The following is a 27,383-nucleotide window of genomic DNA, read 5'->3' on the forward strand; positions in this document are numbered from 1 at the left end:
CCCAGGACCCAGACTCAAAACCGGTCTCAGCGCCTCCTGGAGATGCAGCTGCGGGTTAAATCCCTTCCTCATTCCCTCGTCCATTCAAAGCGACAGCCCCCTGGCGGGGCTGCGGGGCACTGCATTGAGAAGAGCAGGGAGCGCAGGGCACCGGGCCTGGCTGTGTGGCCTTGGAGCCCTGGCCGAGGTGGCAGCAGCACATTCGCGAGGGCGATCTTGGGACGGGGCCACCGAGCCACACATTTCGCTGGCGGCTGCTCTGCCGGTAGCCACGGAACAGTGTGGTGCTCTCTGTGCTGCCAGCCCGAGGGGCGCTAGAGCGGAGCCGCCTGCCTATGCTGCCCGGGACCCAGCAGAGGTGCAGCTGCTGTGTCATTAGGCTCTAACCACCCCACTAAATTCTCCCAACTGGAGCTGGTGAGCAGGACAGAGCAGCCTCTCCCAGGGAACGGCGGGAGAGGCGCCAGCGTCGCCATGGCAACGCGGCCCTGTGGAGTCCGCTGAAGTTACTAGAGCTCCGCATGTCACGTCACGAGCATTTTTCAAGATTAAGCTGCTTACCAGACGGGTTCAGAGGAGGCCTATTCTATTTCACGAAAATGGAAACTACAGAGCAGGTCAAATCGCAAGCCGGGTGGTTTTAAGCTGGATCCAAGAAAAACACTGAAGGATTCTTTAGCTGTGCCCAAGCTGGGGACTTCATGTTTATTAGCTACTCAAGGCCAACTTCTGCAGAAAGGATCAAAACCAGAAACGGGTTTGTTGAGCCAGCGTGGGCCAAGCCTGTGCAGCTGGGAGGGGGCCACTGCCAGCTTGGGGGCTGGCGTCATCGGAGGGCTGACCCTAGCAGTGAGAGGCAGAGACCCCACTGCCATGCAGGGTGGCCGCCCCTCACGGTCTGAAGTTGGCCTTTGGTTCCGGCCAGCTCACTCGGTCCCTTTGATAAAGATGGCGTGGGCCTGGCCTGCGTGAGAGTGCTGATGTGGATGGTGAGGTCCATGGTGGCCTGGCGTGGGCAGGAGACCACAGCTAGAGGCACCACATTTGCGTGGCAGCCCCCATGTCAGAGTGCAGAATGCAGCAATGACAATGGGAAAATGAGGCAGCCTCCTTTCTACAGGAAACTGTCATCCTTAAATAACAAAGAACAAAACTTACTAAGTTGGACTTGGGAGACAAAGAACATTCACAACCAGGGAAGCTCAGCTCAGGTTAATCATGTGCGGCATGGCAAAGGCTCGGTGCACCTGAGCTTGTCTGACAGACTCTTGCTACTTTCCCATCCCCCAGCTGTTGTTTTCTTCATTTCTCCAACATCTACTACATGGGGCACTGGCTGATAGGGCCAGAGATGCACACGACCCACCCCCAACCTCAGGAGTTCCTGTCACCGGGTTGTGGGTTTCAGCTTCCAGCGAGAGAGAGGACATGCAGGCAGACAAGATTCTGGTGGGGGAAGGAGCATGAGTGCCACCAGAAGAGCCCTGCATGTCGTGTAAATCAGGATGGAAGGACCTCAGGCTGGGGGTGGCAGAGGGGAAGGGCGATCGTGCATAAAACTTACACTTTCTGGAACACAAGAAAACTTCTCTGAAATCATAAAAGGCACACCATCCATTGCTGCAAAAGAAGAAAAAAAAAAAGATGGCATTAAAGGTACTGAAGATGGCTTTTAGTTGTCCAGCAACCCAAGATGTCGAAACAGAGAATCTGAATCCGTCACTGGATGGAGCCAGGTGACACCTAGCACAGGGGTGCAGGAGCTATGAAAAAGGATAGGTCCCACCCTTGTTGCCAGGACACACAACCTGCTGAGAGAGGCAGGCGCCTTGTCATCCCCTGAGCACCAGGCAGTTGTGCAGACAAGAGCTCTAGGAGCAGAGAGGGGCTGGTCTAGAACCCCCACTCTCCACCCCTGGAGTCTGGTCTCTGATCTGTAACAGGAGAGTCACCAGGGGCTGATAGCCGGATGAAGGTGACACAGCTGGTGGGGACAGGCTGCACTGAGACGAAGGCAGTAAGCACGTGCATTAGACATGCTCTAAGGTGCTGTTGGGCTCAGGGGAAAAGTCTAAGTAGGAGGAAAGAGGAGCTCAGGAGTCAGATTGGCTGGGTTCAAATCTCAGCTGGTGACTGCAGATGAGCAACTGAAGTTAAAAGATGAAAAACTGAAGTTACATTTAAAAAGACGGCACTGCCTACATGACGAGGTGCCTGTGCATCAGAAGTGGAGTGGGTGGGGCTCCTGGCCAGCGCTGGCACAGTGCGGGTGCTTGGCAGGTGGGGGCGAAAGTGGCTGTCGCTGACTCTCAGTCGCTCAGACCCAGGGCATCAAGCGCTGACTTGAGGCTCACCAGTGTGCTCAATTTTAACAGGACACAAGAGAAAGGGCATGGAACAGGGATGCAACAAACGGAAAAACCAGGGGCCCAGGGCTGTGGTTCCTTTTCTGTGGCTGCCCCTCCCTCCACCCTGTCCCAGGGGATCACTGTCTAAAGCACACGGACAAAAGTGACCCAGGGTGTGCCTCCATAAGTGAGCGCTTCTCTACAAATTACAGCCTCAGAGAGGAGGACTCTGGTGCCACACCAGGCCTGGAAATCCTGCCACGCTGAGGAACAGGTCACACTGGATGAGATGTGACGCCAGCATTCGCAGAGCCAACACGGCAGCATGTGGCTGCTGGGACAGTGGTAGGGGCCTCTCCAGTGTCAGCTTCTCCCTTAGGTCTGAAGAGTCGGGAACATGCAGCCGTAGTCGTGCGGGGCTTGGTCATGAGTGCAGGGATGCGGAGCCCCAAAGTCAGGGGTGGCCGCACCCTGAGGTGGTGGCTTTGCGGTAAATTGTGGTTTCAGGGAGAAACGCAGTGAGCAGAATGGAAGCCAGGTAGAGTGTGGGGGCAGCATCGGGCAGTGCACTCCCAGGAGCGACAATCTTTGCTTTCCCCAATGTCTCCTGGAATGATGACTTCTCTGGAACCTTCAGTGGTCATATTTTTTTTCCTCAGTCCTAACAGAGAAGAGTAGTAGAAGCAGAAAGCAACAAAGCAAGAGGAAAGGACATAAGAGAAGGAGAAGAAACCCAGGACAGATCCTCCCAATCAGCAAGAAAAGCTGAATGGCTCATGCTATGTTCACACAGAAATAAAACATCATAGAACTCTGTCCATGCTTTATTTTAGGGAAGGAAAGAAATGAAACCTTCTTGGGTCAGCAGGAACAAAAAGACACAGCACAGGCGGCAGCCGCTGCATTCCCTGCACCCTCCTTTCTTAGAAGGGGTGCTGTCTAGTGTGGCCGCTGGACTCAGACATTCCTGGTCAGAGGCCTTTTCAGGTGGTGCTGGCAACCTGTTGTGAGCTGCTGGAAGAGACGGGACAAAGGGCCCGAACAGGCAACACTTCCCCAGAAAGTGGGGTGAGGGGAAGGCCCCAAACAATCTCATTAAGTAAGTGTGTCCCGCATTCAGGCCTCAATCTCGTTCAGTACATCCCGTATGCAGACCTGTGCGTGAACTCTGAGCACCTATGCGTGTGTGCTGCTTCACAGATGAAAAAGTTTGACAGTGAATAAAGGAGCCTCGGAGAGCCACAAAGCCTTCTAGAGAGGGGCAGAGTCCCACCGGATATCCAGCAAGAAGTGTGCCAGCTCCTGCCACCGTGGGCCCAACCTGACTTCCAGGCCCTTCCCAGTGCTGCTGAGATGGGCTGGGCACTCGTAACACTTCTGATCATTTTAGAGATTGGGAAGCAGAGGCTCTGAGAAGTCGGTGCTTGCTGGGGTCACAAAGGTAGGCAGCAGTGGCCCCAAAGCTCTAGATAGTACAGGCTACTTGACCTCCCCAGTAAAGTCCCGAAGCCCACTGTTTTCACCCGCCACAGTCCACACTTCCTGCTCTCTGCACACACCCACCTCTTCTACGGCTTCTCTTGCCTGCTAGACAGACAGCAGGGTCCGCAGCAGAGTCCTCCCCGCATGCCCAAGTACTGCGCACAGGCTCTGGAAATAGTGAGTGCTCACAGGCACAGGACCAAATGCTGGGGGAGTTTCTCAGCAAGCTCAGCCTCTGCACACACCAGCACGCTGGAGACCACGCCTTCCTTGCTCCCCTGTAGAACCCACTCTCCATTCATTCCCCAGGCTTTCTGCCTCTGATGTTTTAAAGACCTTATTAGTATTTGGGGATGAAGAACTGCCTCTCACTGGTGACAGTTGTTTCTATCTACATGTCACTGTAGGTCTAGGGAGCCTGTGTGTTAAAAAGGTGGTAAGGTGCTGTGTGAAGACCTGATTACACCAGGACCTGAGGGGGATGGGAAGTACTGGGGATGGCAGAGAGGAAGGGGGGCTCCTCCCATGGGAGGCCTCCCTAGTCAGAGGCTGTCAGTACTGTCTGTGCCTCCAATGGACAGAGAAGGGCAGGATTTCCAAGATGGGGTTCTCGACTGGCATTGAAGGCTCTGGCCCCTTGCATCTGACCCTCTTCCCGGCTTGCCCATCCCTTCCTCCCTCTATGCTTGCACCCCAGCTGTCCTTCCCAGTTTTCTGAGTGCCTCTCCTGCAGCATGCCTTCCCCGAGGCCCTCCCTGGGGTCTGGCCAGGCCTGTGTCTCCTCTCCTCTTCTGGCAGGTGCATGTGCGAGTCACCTCTGCATTCCAGGTCCCCAGTCCAGGGGCAGGGCCTGGGGGCTCAGGGGTTGTGCTGGACAGGGAGGGCTGCTGTTCCCATGCACGGGGGTCTGGGGAACTGGGTAGGGGGCTCCAGCGTGGGGCAAGTGCCTAATCTCTCTCAGGACCTGGGGACCCTGCTTGCTGCCACCCCCGCCTGCTGCTGTTGGAGATGAAAGCCATGGATGGAAAAAGCCTGGGAATTACTTCCAGGGACTGGGAAGATCTAAGCAGGGAGGGAAATGTTTTAAAAAATGCATATAAAATTAACCATTTTAAAGTGAACAATTCAGTGGCATTTAGAACATCACAACAGTGTGCGATCCCCACCTCCATCTTGTTCCAAAACATTTCCATCGCTCCAAAGTCAACCCCCTCACCCGCGAAGCAGTTTCTCCCTGCTCCCACAAGGAGCATGTGTTTCTTTCTCCTTTCAACTGATGGTCATGTCTTTGAAAGAGAAGGATCTAGAAACACAGGTGGTCCTGTAAGCCTGGCTTTCTGAACACAGTAGCCAGGCCTCCTGCCACGCTGCGCTCTTGCCTCGCTAGTCAGCCAGGAGATACGGAAGAAAGGGTTTGCCCAGACTGGCTGCTCTGAGTTGAGGGCTTTAAACACAAATCAAGGAGAAAAAAGTAACGTGTGGATATGGTTTGGCTGTGTCCCCACCCAAATATCATCCTGAATTACAACTCCTATAATCCCCACGAGTCGTGGGAGGGACCCAGTGGGGGGTAATTGAATCATGGGGGTGGGTTTTCGCCATGCTATTCTCATGAGAGTGAATAAGTCTCGTGAGATCTGATGGTTTTATAAAGGGGAGTTTCCCCTGCACATGCTGTCTTGCCTGCTGCCATGTAAATCATCCCTTTGCTCCTCCTTTGCCTTCTGCCATGATTGTGAGCTCTCCCCAGCCATGTGGATCTGTGAGTCCATTAAACCTCTCTTTCTTTACAAATTATGCAGTCTTAGGTATCTCTTCATAGCAGTATGAAAATGGACTATACACTTGTAAAACTTAGATATCAACAATAGCATTTTTTTGTATATATATTGACATAGTTTAGATATATGTCCCTGACAAGTCTCATGTTAAAATGTAATCCCCAGTGTTGGAGATGAGCCCCGGCAGGAGGTGTTTGGGTCATGGAGGCAGATCCCTCATGGCTTGGTGCTGTTCTCACAGTAGTGACTGATTCTCACGAGATCTGGTTAAGTGCGTGGCACCTCCCCTGGCCCTCTCTCTCACTCCTGCTCTGGCCATGTGATATGCCTGTTTCCCGTTCACCTTCCACCGTGATTGGAAGCTTCCTGGGGCTTCCCAAGAAGCAGATGCTAGTACCATGATTCCTGCACAGCCTGCAGAACTGTGGGCCAAGAGCCAATTCAGTCTCTGTTCTTTATCAATGCCCCAGTCTCAGGTATTCCTTTATAGCAACATAAGAACAGCCTAACACACAGCCTACATCTATATTATGTAAAAATATACCTTTACATAGATTATAGATTTATATTTTGTATATGGAATATGTAAGATATAAATTATATATTTTCATTATAAGTGTATACATATGTATATGCATACACTCACCCATATATGATTAGGACAAGGCCCTCCCTTAGCCACTGAGAGACTGCAGGGAGTGGGCAGGGTGCTCACCCCACCTCCCAGTGGGCCCTGAAGTCCCTCAGAGGCACTTCCTGTTTGTCTGCAGGCCCTCCCCACACCTGCCTCCAGCCCCAGACCTTCTGGGGCACCCTGGGGAGTTGGTGGGGCCCAGGGCCAACCTGCTCCACATGAAGGCATTGAGGTGTCTGGGTGAGGGCACGTTCTGGCCCTGAGGTAGGCTCAGCGGTAACACCTTAGTGAGGAGGCAAAGAGGAGATGTGAGATCATTGCGGGATGCCCCGCAGCAGCCACTGGGAGGGAAGGAAGACACATTCCTGAAATGTCTGAGGAGCAACAGGCAGCAGCAAGGCTGGCCCTCAGGACTTTCACAGCCTCACTGCACCCCTCGGCCCACACGCTCCTGACTGGACCAGTGGCAGAGGAGATGAGGAGACCTGCTCGGACCTAATCCTGCCTGCAAGGAGGAGCTGTCTGGTAAAGCAACAGAGACGGGAGCCTTGGAACAGACCACCACCGTCTGAGAGTTTGTGATAGAAGGAGGGGCACAGTCAGATGCTCCCTATGTTCTTCTAGAAAACAGACTTTTATTTTTTGTAGAGATGGGGGGGGGGTCTCACTATGCTGTCCAGGCTGGTCTCGAACTTCTGGCCTCAAGTGACCTTCCCAGCCTGACTTCCCAAACTGTTGGGATTACAGGTGTGAGCCACCACACATGGCCTAGAAAACAGATTTTAACAAACTCAGAGGAAAGAAAGAGGAAGTGATAGGATCCAATGGGCTGAAGCTCACAGTGGCAGCTGAATTGAGAGGAGTGGGGCTCTCACAGTGCCCTTCTCACCAGCACAGGAAGGCTCCAAAGAGAAGCAAGTGCCACCAGGACCAGCGAGCCTCTGCTAAGCAGATAATCTGCCCACCAAATCCCACTTGTTTTAGAAAATCTAGTATATCAAAGATTAAGGCAAGCTGAAATAATATGGATTTCAGCAAAGCATCTGACAAAATTTCTCATGTTATCTATGTATATAAGATGGATAAATATAGCTGGCTACTGTGGAGGTTAGCAGAATCCATAACTGGTTGAATCACACATTCAAGAAGCTGATTAAGAGACCAATGCTAACCTTGAACGACCCCTGGGAAAGGTGCCCAGGGCATGATCAATGACTCAAATGAAGACACAAAAGGATATACTTATCTAATGCATGCCTGATGGGAAGCTGAGGTGGGCAGTCTATAAACCAGATAACAGAGTGACAACCAAGAAAGTCAAAAAAAGTTGTGATCATGGGCCAAATGTAATGGAAGGAGTTCACTAGGGACCCACGAAGAGTCCCGTAGCGTAGGTCCGGAAACCCAGCTCTGTTGGATGGAATGGAAGAGGTGCGGAGTAACAGCAGGAGGCAGGAAAGAAGGTGACTGACTATAGGTGAGTAATTCAGTGATGTGATCTGACTATTTGAACGGAGCATCATAAGGTTACAGTGCCGCAGTCCTGGTGCCCGGATGAGGAGTCACTCGCCCTGGTCTACTTGGAGCTTGAGTGGGGTGCTCAGAGCCAGGACGACCTTCCCAGAGGGTCATCCCAGGGGCCTTTAAGGAGGCCAGGGTGGTCAGGGAACCTGAAGCCAGACCACACGAGGGAAAGGAGAAGCACCCATCAGGTTCAATGGCCCAGGAAGGCACAATCCTGTCCATTTCTGTTCATCCTAGCACCTTGCCCAGCACCCCCAGAGCCCAGTATGGTGTCTAGCACATGAGAACTGCAGCAAAAGTGGGGACTGAGATAAGAGAAGACTTGAGGTGAACATAATCAAATGTCTGCACATGTTTTCATGGTGGTCACAGCATACAGGGCTAGATGCAGACAGCGACTTGCTGGGAAGCTAGGGAGGGAATTTGTGTGTTGGGCAGAAAGCTGATCTGTGGGACTGCTAAATCCCCTCTTAATTCCATAACATCCACGTCTCCTCTCATCTGGGCAGCCTTTTCGTATTTTAAAATATCTAGAGGTTTGCAAAACATAATTCTTAAAATCAACAGCATGCATTCTTCATGCGTTCCAAAAGAATGTTCATGAATCATCTCTGTCCTGGCTTCTCCTGGGGAGCCACGTTTACTTCCTTCCTTTCTTTTTCCCCAGCTGAAACCAGCATTTTGTCTTTGTTATTCTTTTACAGCAGAGAGACTGTGATGTTCTAGCATTTAGTCTATTTCTCAGTCCCATGCAGGGTGACATGCTGTTTGAGGAACTGGAGACAGAGCTGTGAATGAGATGCACATTTTCATCCCTGACCCGTCCCTTCCACGCAGCCTAAGGACTTGGACGAGGCTTCTCCTGCCGACACTACCTGACCAGTCTGCAGTCACAGCCCAGATGCAGGGACAGCACCTGCCCTTTCCTTGGCAGAGCCAAAGACGACACCCAGGTACACAGCGGCCCTCTCTCCAGGCCTTAGAGCTCTCAGTGTGCCATGACAAAGCCCCCTACCCCCAACAAACCTGGGAGGTAGAGAAATTCTCCCCAAGCCCAGTTCGACAAAATAGAAAAGGAAAGCAAATTCATGCTTACTGTCCACACACAAGGTGGTGAACATGCATCAAATAACTCAAGCCTCAACATTACCACTTAATGTGGTTTGAATCTATTTCCCCACCCAAATCTCATGTTCAGTTGTAATCCCCGGTATTGGAGGTGGGGCCTGGCGGGAGATGACTGAATTATGCGGGGAGAGGATTTCTTGTGGATGGCTTAGCAGCATCCCCCCTTGGTGCTGTCCTCGTGATAGTGAGTGAGTCCTCGCGAGATCTGGTTGCTTGAAGATGTGTGGCACCTTCCCCTCTGGCTTTCTTGTTCCTGTTCTGGCCATGTAACGAGCCTGTTCTGGATTTGCCTCCACCATGATTGAAAGCTTCCTGAGGGCTCCCCAGAAGCAGATGTTGCCATGCTTCCTGAAGTACAACACCATGAGTCAATTAAACCTCTTTTCTTATAAATTACCAAGTCTCAGGTATTTCTTTATAGTAATGCAAGAATGAACTAATACACCACTTGCAAGGCTTAGAGGAGTTATGAGGCTTGGCTGGAGCCAGGATTCAAACCCAGAGTGTAACCTGCACTGGGTCTATGGGGGGCTGTGGCAGGGAAGGAGGGGCTTGGAGCTTGGCAGACCTGAGTTTTTGCTGCAGCTCAGGAGGTGCAGATGTGCAGTTGTGCACAGGCCACCCCACCTCTCTGAGCCTTACTTGCCCTGTCTGTAAGGTGGGCATAATACTACAGCTGTCTCCACGGGTGAGGGTGAAGAAAAATGAAATAAGACAACAGAGATAAAGTACCCACCATGTAGGGAGGGCTGGTCAGCTAACCGTGGCTTCTGCTCTTACCAAAAGTCATGTGCTGGGGCAGGTTTCCTTTCAGTACCCGACCAGTGTTTCCTTCTTCTTGTTTTTAAATTTTTTTTATTTTTATTTTTGGTGGCAGTTTTAACAAAATGCTGATCCACAGCATCGAGCTACGACCAGCAGATGAAAGCAAGGATGTGCCGCTGGCTCTGTGGCGCAATTAGCATTCTCCTAAACAAACGAGCTTCAACAGAGCTGTAATTAAGCAGGCCTGTAATTAAGTATATGCCCTTTATCATAACGATCATGCTTAAAAATGGCATGATGCATGGAACTCTGTTATTAATGCTGTAATCCCAAACTGAAGTGCGAGTACATAGAAATCAGCGTGTCAGGCCTGTCACCAGAGTGTTTGTAAAATACATTAAAGAAAAAACCCAGAAAACAATGAGCTCATTCAACTGTTCTTTTTACAATCAGGCACTACAAGTCAAGGGGACTGTGAATGCTTACAGATTCTGCCAGGTTTAAACAAATAAAGCTCTAATCTGCTACTGTATTAATCCCACCCCCTATTTCAAAGAAGGAAAAAGGGGGTGCTGGGGATTTTTTTGCCAGCTGACCTGAACGCCTGTCTTTGCTATTCTTGGGGAAGCAGTCAGTCCAATCCGCATGCTGCATTTGTTTGGACATAAAATTGGATTCCTGCTTGCACAGACAGCTCTGCCATGAAATCTGTAGGAACTTTGCCTGGCAACGAGATGGGATTATATAGCTCCTGCATCCTCCCTTCGTATGGGAACTATAATTTTACCCGCCAAGGCAGTCCTCCAGAGCCATCCCTTGTTTCTCCCCTCCAAACACACACACCTCAGACTTCTGCAGGCTCAACACAAACCCACCACTGACCAACCCCCAAGGGCTCCAGACTAAGGACCACCCATCGCCCCGGAATACCTAGTTGCTCAGAGCTGCCAACTCTTATCCCTCCCCAAAGTGTCAGTACACAGAAGGGATGAGGAAATACTCCAGTCAGCACATGGATTAATTTCAACACGCTTGATAAAGAGTCATAAAGTCATGTGGTAAAAATGTAAAAATTAAAAAAAAAGAAAGACTCCATTACCAGCATCTCAATTGTTATCTGCTTAAAGTTGTCAAGCGGTGTTAAGTGAACTCAGGTAATAGTACCTCAAAGTACTTGCAGAGATGCTGGTGAACAATGAGGCTTATTGGCAGGTAGTCATTTTCGGAATAAAATTAAATGCAACTGGAGTGGTGGGAGGCCTTTAATTCTGTGTGCCTGCTCGGGGCTTGAAGCTGTAAATAGTCAGCAACCCCAAGCCTTTCTTCTCCCCTTTCCTGTGGCGTTTCAAAAGTCCTTCACAATTTGTGATGGGAAAAATGCCAGCAACTCAAGATCTCAAGGCCATTTCTCAAAACTCATTTGCAAACCAAAACACGGAGCCTGTTTTGCTTTCTTGGTGATTTCACTTTGGGGATATTCCTTGGAAGATATTTGTAGATGCCTCCAGAGCTGTCTGCTCAGTGACATTCCAATTGAGTTTACACAGGGCCAACAACTTCCTTCTAGATCCCCAAAGTAATTTGTTTTGCCACGTTATTCATAAGCCAAAAGGAGTGATTTATCAGCCACTGCCGGAGCCTCCCGCGTCCCCTGCGTGAGAGGCAGCATGGGAGGATGGAGTACAGGCGCCGGAGTCGGACCCGTGTGAGTGTTCAGCCGGGTCCAGCGCTTGTTAGCTGTGTGGCTTTGGGCAAGTCACTTAACCTCCAAGTCAGATTTTCATCCGTCAAACGAGGATCATCGTGCCCACTCCGCAGCACCGCTGAGGGACCAGGCAGCAATGGGAAAGAACAGCCCGACCACAGCAGCCACTCAGAAAAAGGGGGCAAGGCTGCGGTTTTATGTCAAAAGCAGCTGACTGTTTCTGCAGGAAATGAGTTCAGACCAGGCCCCACCTCTAACTAGTTCTGTAATTTGGGACAAGTGTTTGATGTCTCTGAGCCTCTGTTTCCTCAGCTGTAGAAGAGAAAAATAATAATACCTGGACTGCAATGACATTCAAACAAGATAAAAACATTAAGCCCTAGGTGCAAACTAACTGCTCAGGAACTGTTCGCCGTTCATATTAGTGTTAGTGTTGTTACTGCTGTACAGAGGAAAATACCCTTTCACAGTTGACCTTTTTCTACCTGCTTTCACACAAGAACATAAGTGGAGCCATATTAAATTACACAACCCATAGGCTGTGAGACCCAATCCAAAGATGTTTGGTGGGACGGAAGCAATGTTTGCAAAGAGTGACTCGCTGGGTCCCCCAGACCGGGGTACCCTCACACCACAAACGAATGTTCTCTGAGGTTCTATTTGGCATGAGCAATCTGAATATTACACACACACACACACACACACACACACACACACACACACACACACGGCACCGACTCCTCCTAGGCTCCCTGTCTCTACACAGAAGACTCTAATTGACGGGCCTGCTTCATCCCTCTGCATTCCCAGTGTCCTGGGAGGAATCTAGGGCCACCAGCCCACCCACCTCCTCCTTCAGGGCAGTCCCTCCCTCCAGGGCCCAGGGTGCAGTGCTGGGCTGCAGAACCTCATGCAGGTCCAGATCAGTTCTCTGAGAGCTATGGGAGCACAGAGGGAGGGCAGCTGCCCCACAGACCACACCCGCGAGAAACTCCACACACAACAAGAACATTCTCACTGAACCTCAGAAGCTTGGATCTTGTTTTCAAGTCGAGTTTGACTTGCAACACCAGAGATAGCAGACACCAGGGAGAGCCACGGTCTGGGGTACCCAATGAGTTACTCCTCAGCAAACATTGCTTTTGTCCCTCCAAATGTCTTTGGGTTGGGACTCACAGCCCCTGGGTTATGTAATTTAATATGGCTGCACTCCTGTTTTTACGTGAAAGCTGGCAGAAACGAGTCTACCGCGAAAGGGTATTTTCCTCTGTACAGCAGTAATAACACTAATACTGACTAATACTAATACTAGTAGCTAACAGTTACTGAGCAGTTAGTTTGCACCTAGGGCCTTATGTTTTTTATCTAATTTAAACATCATAGCAATCCAGGTATTATTTTCTTTCTTCCACAGTTTAGAAAAGAGAGGCTCAGAGACATTCAAGAAACTTTTTTTAACATTATAAATATTTAATGGCTTGGGGTAGGGATCAACTGCATTTTGCTCAAGGTAAAGATAAAACACAACTCAGTAATACTTCTCCACATGAGTACAAAGGTGCCCTGGTGGTTGAGAGGCCACTGGGTCAGTGCACACACCTGCTGCCCACAGTGACAAACACAGAAACTCCTCAGTGAGCTCGAGACCAAAGGAGCTTTGTAGATGCAGAACAAAAAGCAGAACCAAGGTCCAATGCAGATATGTTACCTCTAGTAGTGACCATATCCTCTGGAAGAAGGCAAGCTCTAAAACAGGCAGTGTGATCTGCAGCCAAGGGGGGTAACTGAAAGCAAAGGCCTGACAGGCATGGCCTGTGACTGCTGAGCACACTGGCCCTGGGGCTGAGCATCACATACACCCTCCGGTTGTGGAGCAGGGAACGTCAGGCTTGGAAGACGCGCTTTCTCGGCCAGGGCTCTTTTTACCTTCTCAAAACCAACCCATAAATATTTTTAAGTTGTACTCTTTCACACTTCAGCACAGGAATATATTTTCAAAGGAAACCATTCCAATAGGATAGCTAAGTCAAAGCACCCCTTGCATCCAGAGCCGCTGATCCCTGGGCCCTTCTCAGAGCAAGCCTTGGTAGTGGTCTGTATACAGCGCCTGGGGTCCCGCCGGCTTGTTTCCTATGCGTTCACCTGCGTGTTTGCATGTATAGAAAAAAGACAGAATTTTATTTTTTTATTTTTTAGACATGGGCTCTTGCTCTATCATCTAGGCCAGTGTGCAGTGGTGCTATCATAGCTCCCCGTAGCCCTGAACTCCCGGGCTCAAGGGGTCTTCCTGCCTCAGCCTCCCAAGTAGCTGGGATGAGCCACTACAGCTGGCCAGAATTCTGTTTTGTATGTATTTGTGTTTTTAATAAAAATAGCATCACAGCATAAGTAACTGTTTTGCAATTTACTTTTTTTCACTTGACTGTCAGAGAGGTTTCCACATCAATTCCTAGAGCTCTGTCTCAGCCTTTTTCACTGTTGCATAGAAGTAGGGTCTAGAGACAACCAAGAACCAGCCTGCCAGGAGCCCTGATGGCCATTCTCAATGGCCTGAAGGGCATCATGAGGTCCCTGGGGAGCCACTAAAGGGTCTTTGAGTTGGAGAGAGAGATGGCGAGATTCAGGTTTTAACAACGTCTCCCTGGCTGTGGAGAGGAGAATGAAATGCAGGGAGTGAGGCTGGAGCAGGAACACCAGGGAGGAAGTTCTGATGCTGAATCAGGCGAGGGACGCTGGTGGCCTGGATGAGGGCAGTGGCAGTAAGAATGGAGGGGCTGGGGAAGACCAAAGGACATTTAGATGGAAGAATTAAGAGACCTGGTCACTGGCTGCAGAGGAGCAAGGCGGAATCAAGGGTGACTCCAGGATCCTGGCCTAAAGAGCTGGGATAACGAAATGCCAGGTACTGACAGGAGCATGGGGGCAGTGGAAAAGCAGCACAGATGAACTCGTGGGCCCCGCTGAGCATGTGTCAGGTTTGAGGGGCTTGGGAGACAGCCAAGGGGAGGCAACTGGTCAACACTTGTTAGAACATCATGACCGAGAATACAAGATGGGTGGGTGAGGGCTGCGGAGTGGAGATCTAGAAATGAGGCCTGGTGGGCGGGGATGGGAGGGTGAGTTTGGAAGTAACCAACATGGTGATAATTGAGGCCATGAGAGAAGATGAAATATTCTGGAACATGGTGAGAGAGGGAGGCCTGGGACAGAGCTGAGGAATGTTAATGTTCCAAGCTAGCAAAAACAACGGGAAGATCAGAATGTACTCTGTGATATTGGATCAAAATCAGAGGTATCATTATAAAGTCAGTTTTAATATGTGGTTGCAGATAGATACATAAGCGCACATCTATGTGTGTGTGTACACTTATAGGTATATGTGTACATATATTTCTCTCTACACACACATGTGCGTACATTTCTCTCTGCTGAGGCAATGGCAGCTTGGAGGCGATGGGCACTCCTCATATCCAGACTCTGCTTTCTAGCATCTCCTCTAAAAGAGACAGGAGTTCTTTGGAGAAGTGGCTGATTCAGTGCTGGGCAGGAAGGGAAAAGGCCAGGAACATCTTGTTGTGCCAGAAAGTAAAGAGGTTCTCAAAGAATCACAGGAACACAGCAGAAAGGCACGAGAGCCAGCCCGAAGGGGTTCCCGTTGGCTAAATATGAATCCATTTGAGCATCAAACTAAAAAATGACAACAATGCATAAGAATACCATGGTCCATACCAATATAAAGAAAGAAATCGGCTGAGGATAAGGGAAAAGTATATCTTCCTTATATACTGGAGAAATGGCAGAGTTATGAAAGTCAATGGATGCGAAAAGTGACAAGTGAAAATCTGATGAGGAACAAGTTATTCACATAGGCCTACAGTATTCCCCACAAATTACCTACTAATTACAAAGGTAAAAGCAGTAACTTTACAGTGAAGAAACCTGCCACGCAGCACCTTCGCCAGGTGATCGAAGCTAACTTCACCGGTACTGGGTCACACCAGCACCGTAGGCGTCCCAAAGGGATGCACTGAGAGTGAGACTCTATCGATGGCTTCAGGACGATTCCTGCCAACATGCATAACAAATCTCATTATGAGAAAACGTCAAACAAGGGATATTACACAAGGTATGGGATACTGAAGTAAAGGATAGGATCCACAACACCCGGGGGAGTTCTCACATTACAGCCCCAGAAAAGGTGATGTTCAGTTTAAATTACTTCAATCAAATCTGATTTCCGGCCAGGCACGGTGGCTTACACCTGTAATTCCAGCACTTTGGGAGGCCAAAGTGGGCAGATCACCTGAGTTCAGGAGTTCGAGACCAGCCTGGGCAACATGGTGAAACCCTGTCTCTACTAAAAAAAAAAAAAAAAAATCCAAAAATTAGTCGGGCATGGTGGCACACGCCTGTGGTCCCAGCTACTCAGGAGGCTGAAGCAGGAGGATCGCTTGAACCCAGGAGGTGGAGGTTGCAGTGAGCCGAGATCGCACTACTGCACTCCAGCCTGGGTGATAGAGCCAGACCCTGTCTCAAAAAAAGAAAAAAAAAATCTGATTTCCCACAAAAGTGAGTGGCATACACAAGGTTATTACAGGTCTATCCCAGGGCTGATATCCAATTTGTAATAGAAATGATCACAAACACCAGAGCTACTTAATTATAAAGTATGCATCTCTAGGGCACCATAGAAAGTGCTCTAAAGTATATGTAAATAAATTCAATAATACGATACTTTTTTCCTCCTTAACAACTCCTGGCACCTGTCAGGAGCAGAAGGCTTCTTTGGTGCGGCCTGCAGTGGTAGGTGGCAAAAATGGCAGCAAATCCCACTATTCGCATATGTGTCCCCCCTAGCAATATGATTTGTCAGTTCTCCCACCAAGAGGTGTAATCTATTTCTTCACCCCTTGAATCTGGGCTTGGCCATGTGACTTGCTTTGGTGAACGGGACATCAGCAGTTATGACACCAGCAGAGACGTAAACATGCTTGTGAAGCCGGTTAGACTTCCCTTGCTTTAGAGTGCTGGGTCAGCCAAATGCACAGGCTCAGAGAAGCCTCCTGGAGCATGAGAGATCACGTGGAGCAAACACGAGCATCTCCAGCTAAGGCATCCCTGGAGCAGCCAACCTGCCAATTACAGACAAGGGAGTGAGGCCATCTCAGGCCATCCCAGGCCATCCAGCTCCAGCCAGGCTGACCTGGACCAGCATAATCACCCACTGACCCACAGAGCCATGAGAAATTATAAATGTTGCTTGGTTTAAGCCCTAAGTTTTAGGGTGGTTTGTTATGCAACAAAAACTAACTGATGGAGGGGCTACATCTTGGAGAGGAAATTCAGATAGATTTCTCCAGAAACTACTCTCTTTGTATCTTTATACTGGCTGCCTTAGAATAAAGTCAGTTAACAGAAAGGGCTTTGGTGTCAGACAGCCCTAGGTTCCAATGCCCGGCCCACCAGGCACTAGCTCTGCACCCATGAAATACATTTACTGAGCCTCTGGAAATGGGGCTGATTATTCTAGGGGAGATGCAAGGATTCAGAAAGATAACACATACAAAATAAATGTTCAGCATGTGTTAGCTATTATTATCATTACCACCCCAACGATGTGCAGAGGCTGAGAAAGACTTTCTTGACCCACTGCTGGAAGGACCTATTTTCAATGTGCTCCCCCTACCCCCCGCCCCACCAATCTGGAGGCCACTTGTGCATTTAGAGAGTAAGCTCCATGATAGCTGCACCTCCAGCTCCTAGAACAGCATCTAGCATATAATGGCATCCAAAGAAACCTACTGAATAAGTAACGGTGGGAAGAGAACTGGCCTTGGCATCAGGGGGCCCAGCTTTCAGGCAGTCAAGTCTGCGTCCCCATCTGAGAGTAAAAGCATTGGGCTAGATCAGTGACTCATCCTGGTGCTCATCTGGTGAGTTTGAAAAGATTATCACTGCCTGCCACCCCCAACCCCAGGGGTTCTGATTCAGCTGGTCTGAGGGGTGGGCTCTGGGGATCAGCATTTTTTCAAAGCTCCCCAGTGATTCTAATGTGCAACTAGGTTTGAGAAGCCCTGGCCTAGAAGATGTTTAAGATCCAGCTCTGATAGTCTTCATTCTCACAAATGCTGAGTCACCCCAAGTATTAAATATGTATTGGTGATTTGAGAACCTGGCTTTAAACCTGAGGATGCAATATATAAAACTCACTAAGTTGGTCCATCCTACATGACAGCTGATTTCTGTAGCCCTCACCCAGATTCTACTCCTAAAGTCTTCTCAAAAATGTTCTGCAAAGGTAAAAGTAGGTCCTGGGCCTTCCCTTCCTCCTCTGAAACAAAAGGGCAAGAAGAGAGAGGGCGTCTTGGATGCTTTGGGTGTCTGAAGCCAATACCGGCACAAGAGAGCATCTGTCTAAGGGAAGCAAAGCATGTCAGGAGTTACAGGTGTTCTCATTTAAAACTCACAATGGCCCTGGCACTGGCATTCCCATGCCCCCCAGAAGAAGTCTGAAGCCCAGAAGGGAAGGAACTAGTCAGGGCCACAAAGCTGGTCAATGGCAGAGCTGGGTGGACTCGGTGATCTCCTAAATCCACTGCCTTCCGCCATGTGAAGGAAGACAGGGTAACACCTTTCCATGTGACCTGAAGAAGTCATATAGAGATGGAGTGGAGAAAATATAATCAAGAAGGGTGTGAAAGTGAAGGCAAGCTCCATGGAGTTAAGAGACGTTAGGGAGTGTCCTCCGGGCCCTTTCCCAGCAGATGCCATTCATGGCCAAGACAAATATTCCCACATCAATATCACTGGAGTTCTCTTTCAAGTGCAGACCTCGTGTGCCATTCCGTCACTTAAAAACTTCAACGGTTTCCTAAAGCTTATAGGGTCATGTCAAATGCTACGGTCCAGGCCCTTCCAGGCTGATCTCAACCTAGCTTTGTTCTCTAGCTGCTTTTTCCTTCCTGCCACTCTGCTCCCTACACTTAGGATTTAGCTATCCTGGCCTGCTAACCACTTCCTACTGAGTCAAGCCTTCCATCTGTGATAGGCCTTTCTCCTTGCTGTGGGCTCAGCCTAGAGAGCCCTTTCCTATTTACCTGCTTGTGAACTCCTCAAAGGGCAGAAACATGACTGCTGGGCTGCCTCCTGAGCTACCACCCATCGGAGTGGATGACTGTGCTCGATCATCTGCCTGGATGTCTTCCGCTGATTATGAGCTCCGTGAGGGAACCATGGTCCCTGTAGGCCCAGGGCCTGTAGGTGGGGGAACTCTCAGTAGCCAAGGCCTGCATGAGGTGATGGACAAATGAGTGAATAAAGCTGTGTGCCCAGAAGAAAGCTGCTTCACAATGGGGATTCTTTAGGACTCTATGAAACAGGGACATCCCAACTCCTTACTCGGATTCCGTGATTTAATCACTCATTTATCTGCGCAAGTACTGGAGCGACGAAGATAGTAGGCTTGAGCATTGTGCAAACTGGAAAGCTATAACCTTGTTATAAATCTTGCTTAAGATTTCAAAGACTCCCTACAGGTTAAGAAAATGGTATACAGTATGACATTTGGTACCACAGCACAGGGATCTTCTGATCTTCACTAGTGGGACCAAGTCCCCCAGGACCCGAGCACCCTCAGGAGAACCCAGAGAATTGGGGGATGGAAGCTCTGGAGCTCAGGCTGGGGGGTGACCCCTCGGGGGACAGCCACCTGGGAGAGGCTATTCAGAGGACCCCAGGCTTCTTCCTCCCTAGAGCCACCAGGTGATTCCAAAAGATTAGTCACCATGGTGGCCAGGGATAGACCAAATAAAGAGGGACCTGCCATAGAGCGTTGGCAGCAGTCTAAACCCCACTTCTATTTTGTGTGAGTTGGTACCACTTGAGTGCATTCGAACCAGGTCATCTCTTCATAATAAAACTTAATTTACGGAGAAGAAAGGCATTTCTATGCCTTGTATTTTTCTCATTTTATAGCAAGCAGAAATACTGGACTTCTCAGTCCAAAACCGAATACCTGGCTTTCCTACCCCTCACATAGCTACTCGTATCATCTAGCTGAGCTGGATGTGGCTGACGGTCCTCATGGTGCGTGTGATAGGATGGCAGCCCTTAGAACCCAAGCCTCTCGGGGACAGGGGGCAGGAGGAGACACACCGACCTACACAGAGATGTGTTTCCAACCAGCAGGACTGTCAAGAACCATTTCCCCTGGAAAGGGCATCTCTTGAGAGCAGCACACACCACACCCACCGGCCTAGGACTCAACTCGAGTGGACCAGCCCGCAGGACAGCCGGGACATGAGACGGAAGGTGCAGCGTGAGATGGAGCTGATGCCGAACTGACAGGCGCTTTGATCTGGAAATAGCAGGGATGTGCTGTGCTGCCTTCTAGCTGGTCGCTGTGTCTATGAGGCAGAATGCCATCAATTATCCAGATTTCAGATTTAATATTAATCTTTAAAGGGCATATCATGAAAATTTATCCTCTAAATATTGGTTGTGAGTTCACTCCGTAAGCCTATCAGGGGAAATGGGGGTGAGGCGGCCACCCATCTCTGCCTGTACCTGTCAGGGGCATCTCCTGCCACCTGACAGTAATTCCACCTGAGCTCAGCAGTCCCACAAACGAACAATTCCACCAGCCACTCTAACCACGGTCTCAGCTCAACCTTAAGATTTAATAACAGGGCCTGCCGGTATTATTCTAATTTCTGCAACTGATGAACTTTCAGAGGCAACGTGAGTTGAAATAATGAACGCAGAGACGACAAAGAATTCTCATCCAAGGTTCTCTGAACTATCCAGTATAATAAGCACTTGTTCCTTTCTACAATGGGCATATAAAAGAGAAATCTAAATAATAATTGCTGTAATTATCTTGAAAAATATGCAGAGATTAATGGTGATTATGAAAATCTGTATAATTGTTCTCTGAAATCATCTCTGATCAAGTGGTGCCTTGGAATGGCCGCTGCCAGGGAACTTCTAACACCGAACCTCATGTGGGCACGGCAATGTGACACTTCGGCTTTCTCCCTGTAAAATATTACCCTGTGTTTACGAAATTGGTTTTCATCACTTCCAATACCCTGGCCTGCATTTTAACTCTTCGTACCGGTGCCCCGCGGAGGCTCCAGGACGCCCCTAATGGGATGCGTATGTCATTGTGGTTCAAGGCTCCAAGTTCAACTTGTTATTTATTCAAATAATTAATTACTCTTGTATCTATCGAGCAGTTTGTCATGACACATTAATGACTTGATAGACTTCTATGAACTGGTGAACACAGAACAGCAGAGCGTTTTTATCGTCATTTAATTTTAAAACGATCCTGTGTGAAATTATCTAGTCGTGAGTGATGGGAGCATAAAGCACAGACTCAGCGAAGCCTCTTTTGGATCATTGCTTTATTAATGGTAACGTCAGGGAAATGAAAAATGCTAACATTGTCATATTCCGCTGCTGGGTGGAGATGAATGGCTGGCGGGTGGGCGAGGGCCCCATGCTCTCACCCCCATGGGCACCGACCCCCTCCCAGGGCTGGCCGGCCAGTTGGGGCTCAGGGCCTTGGACACCCACCCACACGCCCACCCCAGAACCCACCTCCACGCCCAGGCTCCCACCTCCATGCCGGGGTTCCCTTTCTGGGTTTACAGCTCTCCACGTCTATTACTTTGTGTGTGTGGTCTTTTTTTTCAACTTGGATTTTCCAGTAGTGATATAAAGCACCCTCACGAAAACATTTCGCTTTATTGCTTTGAACATTAAATGTTATTAATCCAATAGAAAAACGTTAAAGATATTGCTGTCACCTTTAAATGTGAAATGATATTAGGAGCTAAAAAACGCTGGGTTAGTAGAAAAGACGTTCCCTTAGTTTCTTTCAAGCCTTGAGATAGGTGGGCTGGGTTGATGATAAAATAATTTTCCTACATGGCTCACAGCACAACATCTGCTTAAAAGAGACTTTCTGTTTAGCTCTTCTTGTTTTTTTTTTTTTTTATATATATGAAAATTGTTTCTCGATTGTTTTAATTACAAACTTGGGAATCTATGCAAGCTACTCTCCAGCAGCGTGATTCAAAGACAACAGACAGCAATCCCCGTAGAAGCCACCAGGGTGGTGGTGACTCACGTTTTTCAAATGCTTGCTCTGTGCCAGGTTGTGGTCTTGAGGCTTTCTGTGTATTGACTGATTTAATCCTCAAGGCAACTTCATGAGGCATGTGTGTATATTATTATTATTATTATTATTATTATTATTATTATTATTATTATTCCTATTTTACAGAGGCCACTCAGGCAAAGAGCAGTTAAGGGACTTCCCCAAGAGCATCTGGCCAGCAGAGGTGGAGCCAGGGTTGAACTCAGGGAGCCTTCTCATTCCATCTGGAGATCACTCTGGAACTTGCCCTCCTCCCCACCTCCACTGCCCGCCACCACCCCAGCATCATCTCCCCAACGTGCTGAGGCCTAAATCCATCCTTTGGCCCTCCCTTCTCCAGAACCCGGTCAGGGAGCGGGGATGCCCATCCCTCTGGCCTGCCATTAGCTGCTTGGCTACTCCCGGCTCCACTTCTCTACACAGGGGATAGAGAAAGAAATGGAGTCCAAGCAGATGCTTCTGCAATACATAGGAAGTGCAGCAGAAGCAGAGCATCTGGGGGCATCTCCTGGCACGACCGAGAGCACAGCTGGATGTGAGCTGAAGCAGAGATGTTAGAATTCTGAGGATAAACAAATCAAAGAATGTGGGAAGACCTGAGCCAGAAGTTTAGTCTGGTGACTTATGTTGTGGAATGCTTTCCTTCTTCAGATGGAGACACTGAGGCCTGAGTGCCTGTGACCTTCCCAGGGATGTGTCCAGCAAGGCGGCAACAAAGTCGCCTCATCGTGCAGTGAGTGTGGTGACAGAGCCTGTCCACCCTGCCAGGGAGGTCTGAGCAGAGCTACAGCCAGCAAGAGCAGCTGGGCAGAGTGTTGCAGGCCCAGCGGCCATGGGGCACACAGCCAACTGATTTGGGGATCCCTAGGGGACCCCTCAAGAAGACAGGCAGACATCCTCTAGAGCCACTAAGACTGAGTTATAGGACACTGCAGAGGCCACGGCTGGGGAAAAGTGGCTTCAAATGGGAGCCCCAAATTCAAAGTCCAAAGCACATGCCCCAAATCTCAGGGGCAGCTGCTTCCCAACGAGGGCGGCTCCACTCATGAAGCCCACCTGTGAAAACCATCACTGAGCCCCGGAGCCCTTTCTCTCCCTCGAGATGGGTGGGCTGGAGCTGGCAATTCTGGCTCTGAGACAAGCGGCTCCTGTGGGAGAGTGGGAGGTCCAGGCGAGCAGGGCAGGCAAGGATGGCTGCAGGTGAGCGCGGCCTTTGTGAGCGCTATAAAAACTGCGTCCTCCAAGCTGCCCCACATCCAGAAGAGGCATCCTTCCGCTCCAAAACTCTCAAACCCGCAGGCATGCCACAGTCACCTGGGCTGCGTGCTAAAATACACATCCTTAGCCCCAAGCCTCCGGAGTCTTTGGCTCTGGGACCGCAGGCACAATGGCACTATGAGAAATGCTGCTGTGGATGGGGTGCCTGCGTGCCGCTGGGGTGAGGGTCTCGTGGTCTCACGGGCACAGTTCTGTGAAGCTTTTCTGCACCAGCAGGGCTCTCCATTACCTGGAAGGACTAATGGTGCTGGGGGCAGACAGTGATGCAGCACTGGTCATCAGACAGTGATGCAGCTGTGTCTTGGAGATGGCCTTGGACTTTGTGTCAAGCAACATGCTAGACTGTCCCTGTGGGTCACAGTCCCCTGAGGAAAACACAATTGGCCCGTTTTATGGCTGAGAGAGGCAAGGGAGCCACGTGTCAGTCAAGGGGAGGCCTGCACTGGGACCACGCAGCAGGCCAGGCTCGTGACACCCCAACCGAGTTTATGACAAGGCATCAAGAAACACTGGTGCCAAAGCACAGCCAGGTACCCTACCTGCCAACTGATTACTTTTTCCTTAGTATGTAACCCAACCTGGGGGTTCTCTTAGGTCCAGACCTGCTGTGATCTGAGCCCTTCAAACTTGCAGGATGAAAGGAACCCTGAGAGATCCTTGGTCATCCATCTTTATATCCTCAGTGAGTTTTCTCAGCACTTAGGGTTTCTAAGGTATTGACTTTCAGTAGTAGAAAGATAATAAATTCAGATGCCTTGTGAATGCCTTTTCTGGATTCCAGACGGAGGGTGTTTTTTCGGTCTCTCTCTCTCTCTACCTAACTCAAATTGAGCTCTTCCTATTTTGAAGCTAAGGAACACAGTATTTCTAACTTGTGCTGGATTCTTGATTCCCTTCCTTGAACCCTTCTGTGTTTCGTAATGACTTCCAGCCATTTGAAAATCTGCCCTGAATTTTTTCAAGGGACTCTGGTCACAGTAAAGTATAGAAGGACCCATTTCAATGGAACCTAACAGCCTAGAATGATACCAATATGCCAGGGCTGCTGTCGCCACCAGGGGAGACAAACTGCAGGCTGGAATGAGGGGGAACCACCATGAAACGCAAGGCCCAACAGCAGACTCGGAGCCTGTTCTTAAAAATACTTTCCCTAAAGTCGCAGGGGAGGAAGAATATCATGTGAATCCAAAAGACCAGACCCTCAGGGAAAAAAGAAACCCAGCAGGCAGGCAAAGTGAAGAGCCAGTGTCGAGTGAGGATGCTGGCTCTGGCCAGGGGTCAGAAAGCCCCCCAAAAGGAGCAGCCCAGAGGCTCCCAAACGGCTTAGAAATAATAGGTTTCTCAGACACACACAAATGTGTGTGTGGTGTCTGATAGGGTTCCTAGGGGCTTCACACCCAGTATCTCATTTGTCCTGGTCTCTACCCTGGGCCTGGTGAGGCTGAGCCTGGGCACAGAGAGGTTTACCTGTTTGCTCAGTGTGACCTGGTGGGCGAGTAACAGAACGGGGTGTTTGTCTGAATAGGGGTCTCCTGACTGTTACATAATCATTTATTGGGTCAGGGGAAAAACCATTTGAGCGGAGACCTGGCAGGGACTGCACAATCAAAGGTCTAGGTTGCCCCATGCTGAGGGAGAGTGCAGGGCTACTGACTGTGCAGTCCGGGAGCTCAAGGAGATGGTGAGAATGGCTACGCGCTTTCTGCTCAGTCTTTGTCGTGAAAAAGTCCCCAAATCGTCTTTTGCCAGACATACTTTCAGAGCGCAAGCTTTTTGCTCATTTTTATTGTCTGGTTTTGGTGGAGAGGGACTCTCAGCTTGACTCCAGCAAGGTTATTGGACAAGCACCAAGCCGTGATTTCATTTGTGCCTAAGGTTCAGAAAACACAAGGTGGGCTTTCAATGCTCTGCCTGTAAAATCCCAAACACACATCACCTGTTCTGCCTCAGTAGAACGACAGGCGACACTTTCCTATTTCCATTCAGTCTCAACCTAAGTGTTGTCTGAGGTGTGACAAAATGCAGAGAAAACGGAAGTACTGGCAGCTGTGTCCTCGCCCGTGAAATCTGACTCTCTGGGACCTGAGACTCCAACATCCGATGGGTACACTAGAAGCCCAATCTCTACCAGTACACAATATACAGGTATCCCCGAATCTAAAATACAAAAATTTTTAAAAAATAATACAACATTCATGGTGGCTAGGATTGGTGGAAGTCCTGAAGGTCATGACATAAACATGTGTCACTGAACTTGGCACACACTGGGGTTCCTGGGGCAGCATGCCTAAGTGGGGAGGTGGGCCAGTGAGCGAGCCGGTCAGATGCAGCTCCCAGATTTCAGCCTGGCTGAGAGGTGCCCCACTTTTCTCCTACAAAAGCGGTACCTCCCTTGAAGTAACATTTCATCTCTTTATTTTAAAAATCTGATCCCACCCAAGAGCCAACTGCTAATGTTGGTGATGGAGGGAAGAAGGGATCCCAAGGGTGTACGAAAGGGGAGGGACTCAGCTGGGGTGCGGGTGAGGGAAGGAACTGACATCGATTAAAAAGGGGAGGGTGGGCCGAGGGCACAGTTCAGCTCTACTCTGGAAGGAACGAGCCTGCCACACACGCGATGTGGAAATAAGAGAGGGTTTGCGAGCCTGGTGCAAGGGCTTCTGACTGTGGAGGAAACTCTGGTGAGAGCTGAAGAGCTGGTTAAACTCGTGGGGTGAGGGCATGAGCAGACGGCATAGGATTCTTGATGGTGCTTCAGGATGAAGCTGGGGGCCATATGTAGGCTCCCAAGAGGAAAGGAGGTTCTGGAATTGTAAGACGCTCACTTTTTCTTTTCTTTTATAAACTGAAGTTAAAGAGGGGTGCTATCAGCAGCCTGCTGCTGGTGAAGCAATTATTAGCTCAGGTGAAGAAACTTGAGGGGAGCACGGCTCTTGCACAGAACACCCTGCAATGCAGATGGTCGTGGCCTCTAGGAAGGTGATGCCTCAGAACCCATATCCCAGGAGGAAAAGGAAGCTGCATGTTCGAAGTGGCCAAAGAGTAACTGATCCTTTCCTCTCTCACTCTCAGGCAGTCTTTATGATTCAGCCAGGATTCTACCATATTCCGAGTATCTGAGCTGGAAGCAGAAGGGGGCAGGATGAAAACCCCAGTCAAGTATCCTGTCAGCTTGTTAAAAAAAAACCCTGGGTCTTGGCTCAATTCTTTTTTACAAAAAGAAAACTCACAGTTAAAATCATTATTAGCAATGACGTAATATATAAATTTATTTTAGTGACAAAATTTGTTTAAATAACTTTATGAATGACGTCAGTTTTTATTTATAGAACCATTAGCTCTAAGAAGTTCACCTGAATGTTTCATGTCTACATTACTACATTCTGTGGGAAAAATCATGTGCTAAAGAGCTATTTTTAAATTTGGAGACTTGGGAATATCTTGGGGGTAAGTATTCAACAAAAACATTTAAGGTCTAATTACTGTATTGGGAAGAGATGTTCAAGATGACCTATGAGGCCTGGTGTGGTGGCTCACGCCTGCAATCCCAGCACTTTGGGAGGCCGAGGTGGGTGGATCACCTGAGGTCAGGAGTTTGAGACCAGCCAGGTCCAACATGGTGAAACCATATCTCTACTAAAAACACAAAATTAGCTGGGCGTGGAGGCAGGCGCAGTTACTTGGGAGGCTGTGGCAGGAAAACTGCTTGAACCTGGGAGGTGGCGGTTGCAGTGAGCCGGTATCACACCACTGCACTCCAGCCTGGGCGACAGAGCAAGACTCCATAAAAAAAAAAAAAAAAAAGAAAAAAAGAAAGAGAGGAAGGAAGGAAGGGAGGGAGGGAGGGAGGGAGGGAGGAAGGAAATAAATGACCTATCCAAGTCTATTGTCTCAGAATCACAACAGCAAAACTGTAACATGGAGCATCACAGGCTCAAAGACTCAATTCAGTCAGGTTTGGTGGCGCCCGCCCGCAATTCCAGCACTTCGGGAGGCTGAGGCAGATGGATCACTTGAGCCCAGGAGTTCAAGACCAGCCTGGGCAACATGGCAAGACCCCATCTCTACAAAATACCAAAAAAATCAGCTGGGTGTGGTAGCACGCGCCTATGGTCCCAGTTTCTCAGGAGGCTTAGGTGGGAGGATCACCTGAGCCTGGGAGGTCGAGGCTGCAGTGAGTGATGATCTTGCCACTGGACTCCAACTTGGGCGACAGAGAAAGACCCTGTTTCAAAATAAATAAAATAAGGGCCGGGCATGGTGGCTCACACCTGTAATCCCAGCACTTTGGGAGGCTGAGGTGGGCGGATCACGAGGTCAAGAGATCGAGACCATCCTGGCCAACATGGTGAAACCCCGTCTCTACTAAAAATACAAAAATTAGCTGGGCGTGGTGGCGGGCGCCTGTTGTCCTATCTACTTGGGAGGCTGAGGCAGGAGAATCGCTTGAACCCGGGAGGCGGAGGTTGCAGTGAGCTGAGATCACGCCACTGCACTCCAGCCTGGTGACAGAGCGAGACTCCATCTAAAATAAAATAAAATAAAATAAAATAAAATAAAATAAAATAAAATA

The 27,383-nt window shown here is 49.4% G+C and overlaps 1 protein-coding gene across 2 annotated transcripts in view; it reads right to left on the reverse strand.

Annotated features, from left to right (window-relative positions):
• MVB12B (multivesicular body subunit 12B) overlaps positions 1 to 27,383 on the reverse strand; it is a 171,368-nt gene that overhangs the window by 23,058 nt on the left and 120,927 nt on the right. For both annotated transcript variants that reach the window (XR_004228447.1, XM_031934012.1), the window contains exon 8: positions 1,565 to 1,620. Coding sequence is in view for 1 of the 2 variants with exons in the window: in XM_031934012.1 (XP_031789872.1) it covers positions 1,565 to 1,620 (56 nt within the window). In the remaining variant the exon portion in view is untranslated. The remainder of the gene's footprint in view (positions 1 to 1,564; positions 1,621 to 27,383) is intronic.

This window comes from Piliocolobus tephrosceles, chromosome 14 (genome assembly GCF_002776525.5).
Source record: "Piliocolobus tephrosceles isolate RC106 chromosome 14, ASM277652v3, whole genome shotgun sequence".
NCBI lineage: Eukaryota > Metazoa > Chordata > Mammalia > Primates > Cercopithecidae > Piliocolobus > Piliocolobus tephrosceles.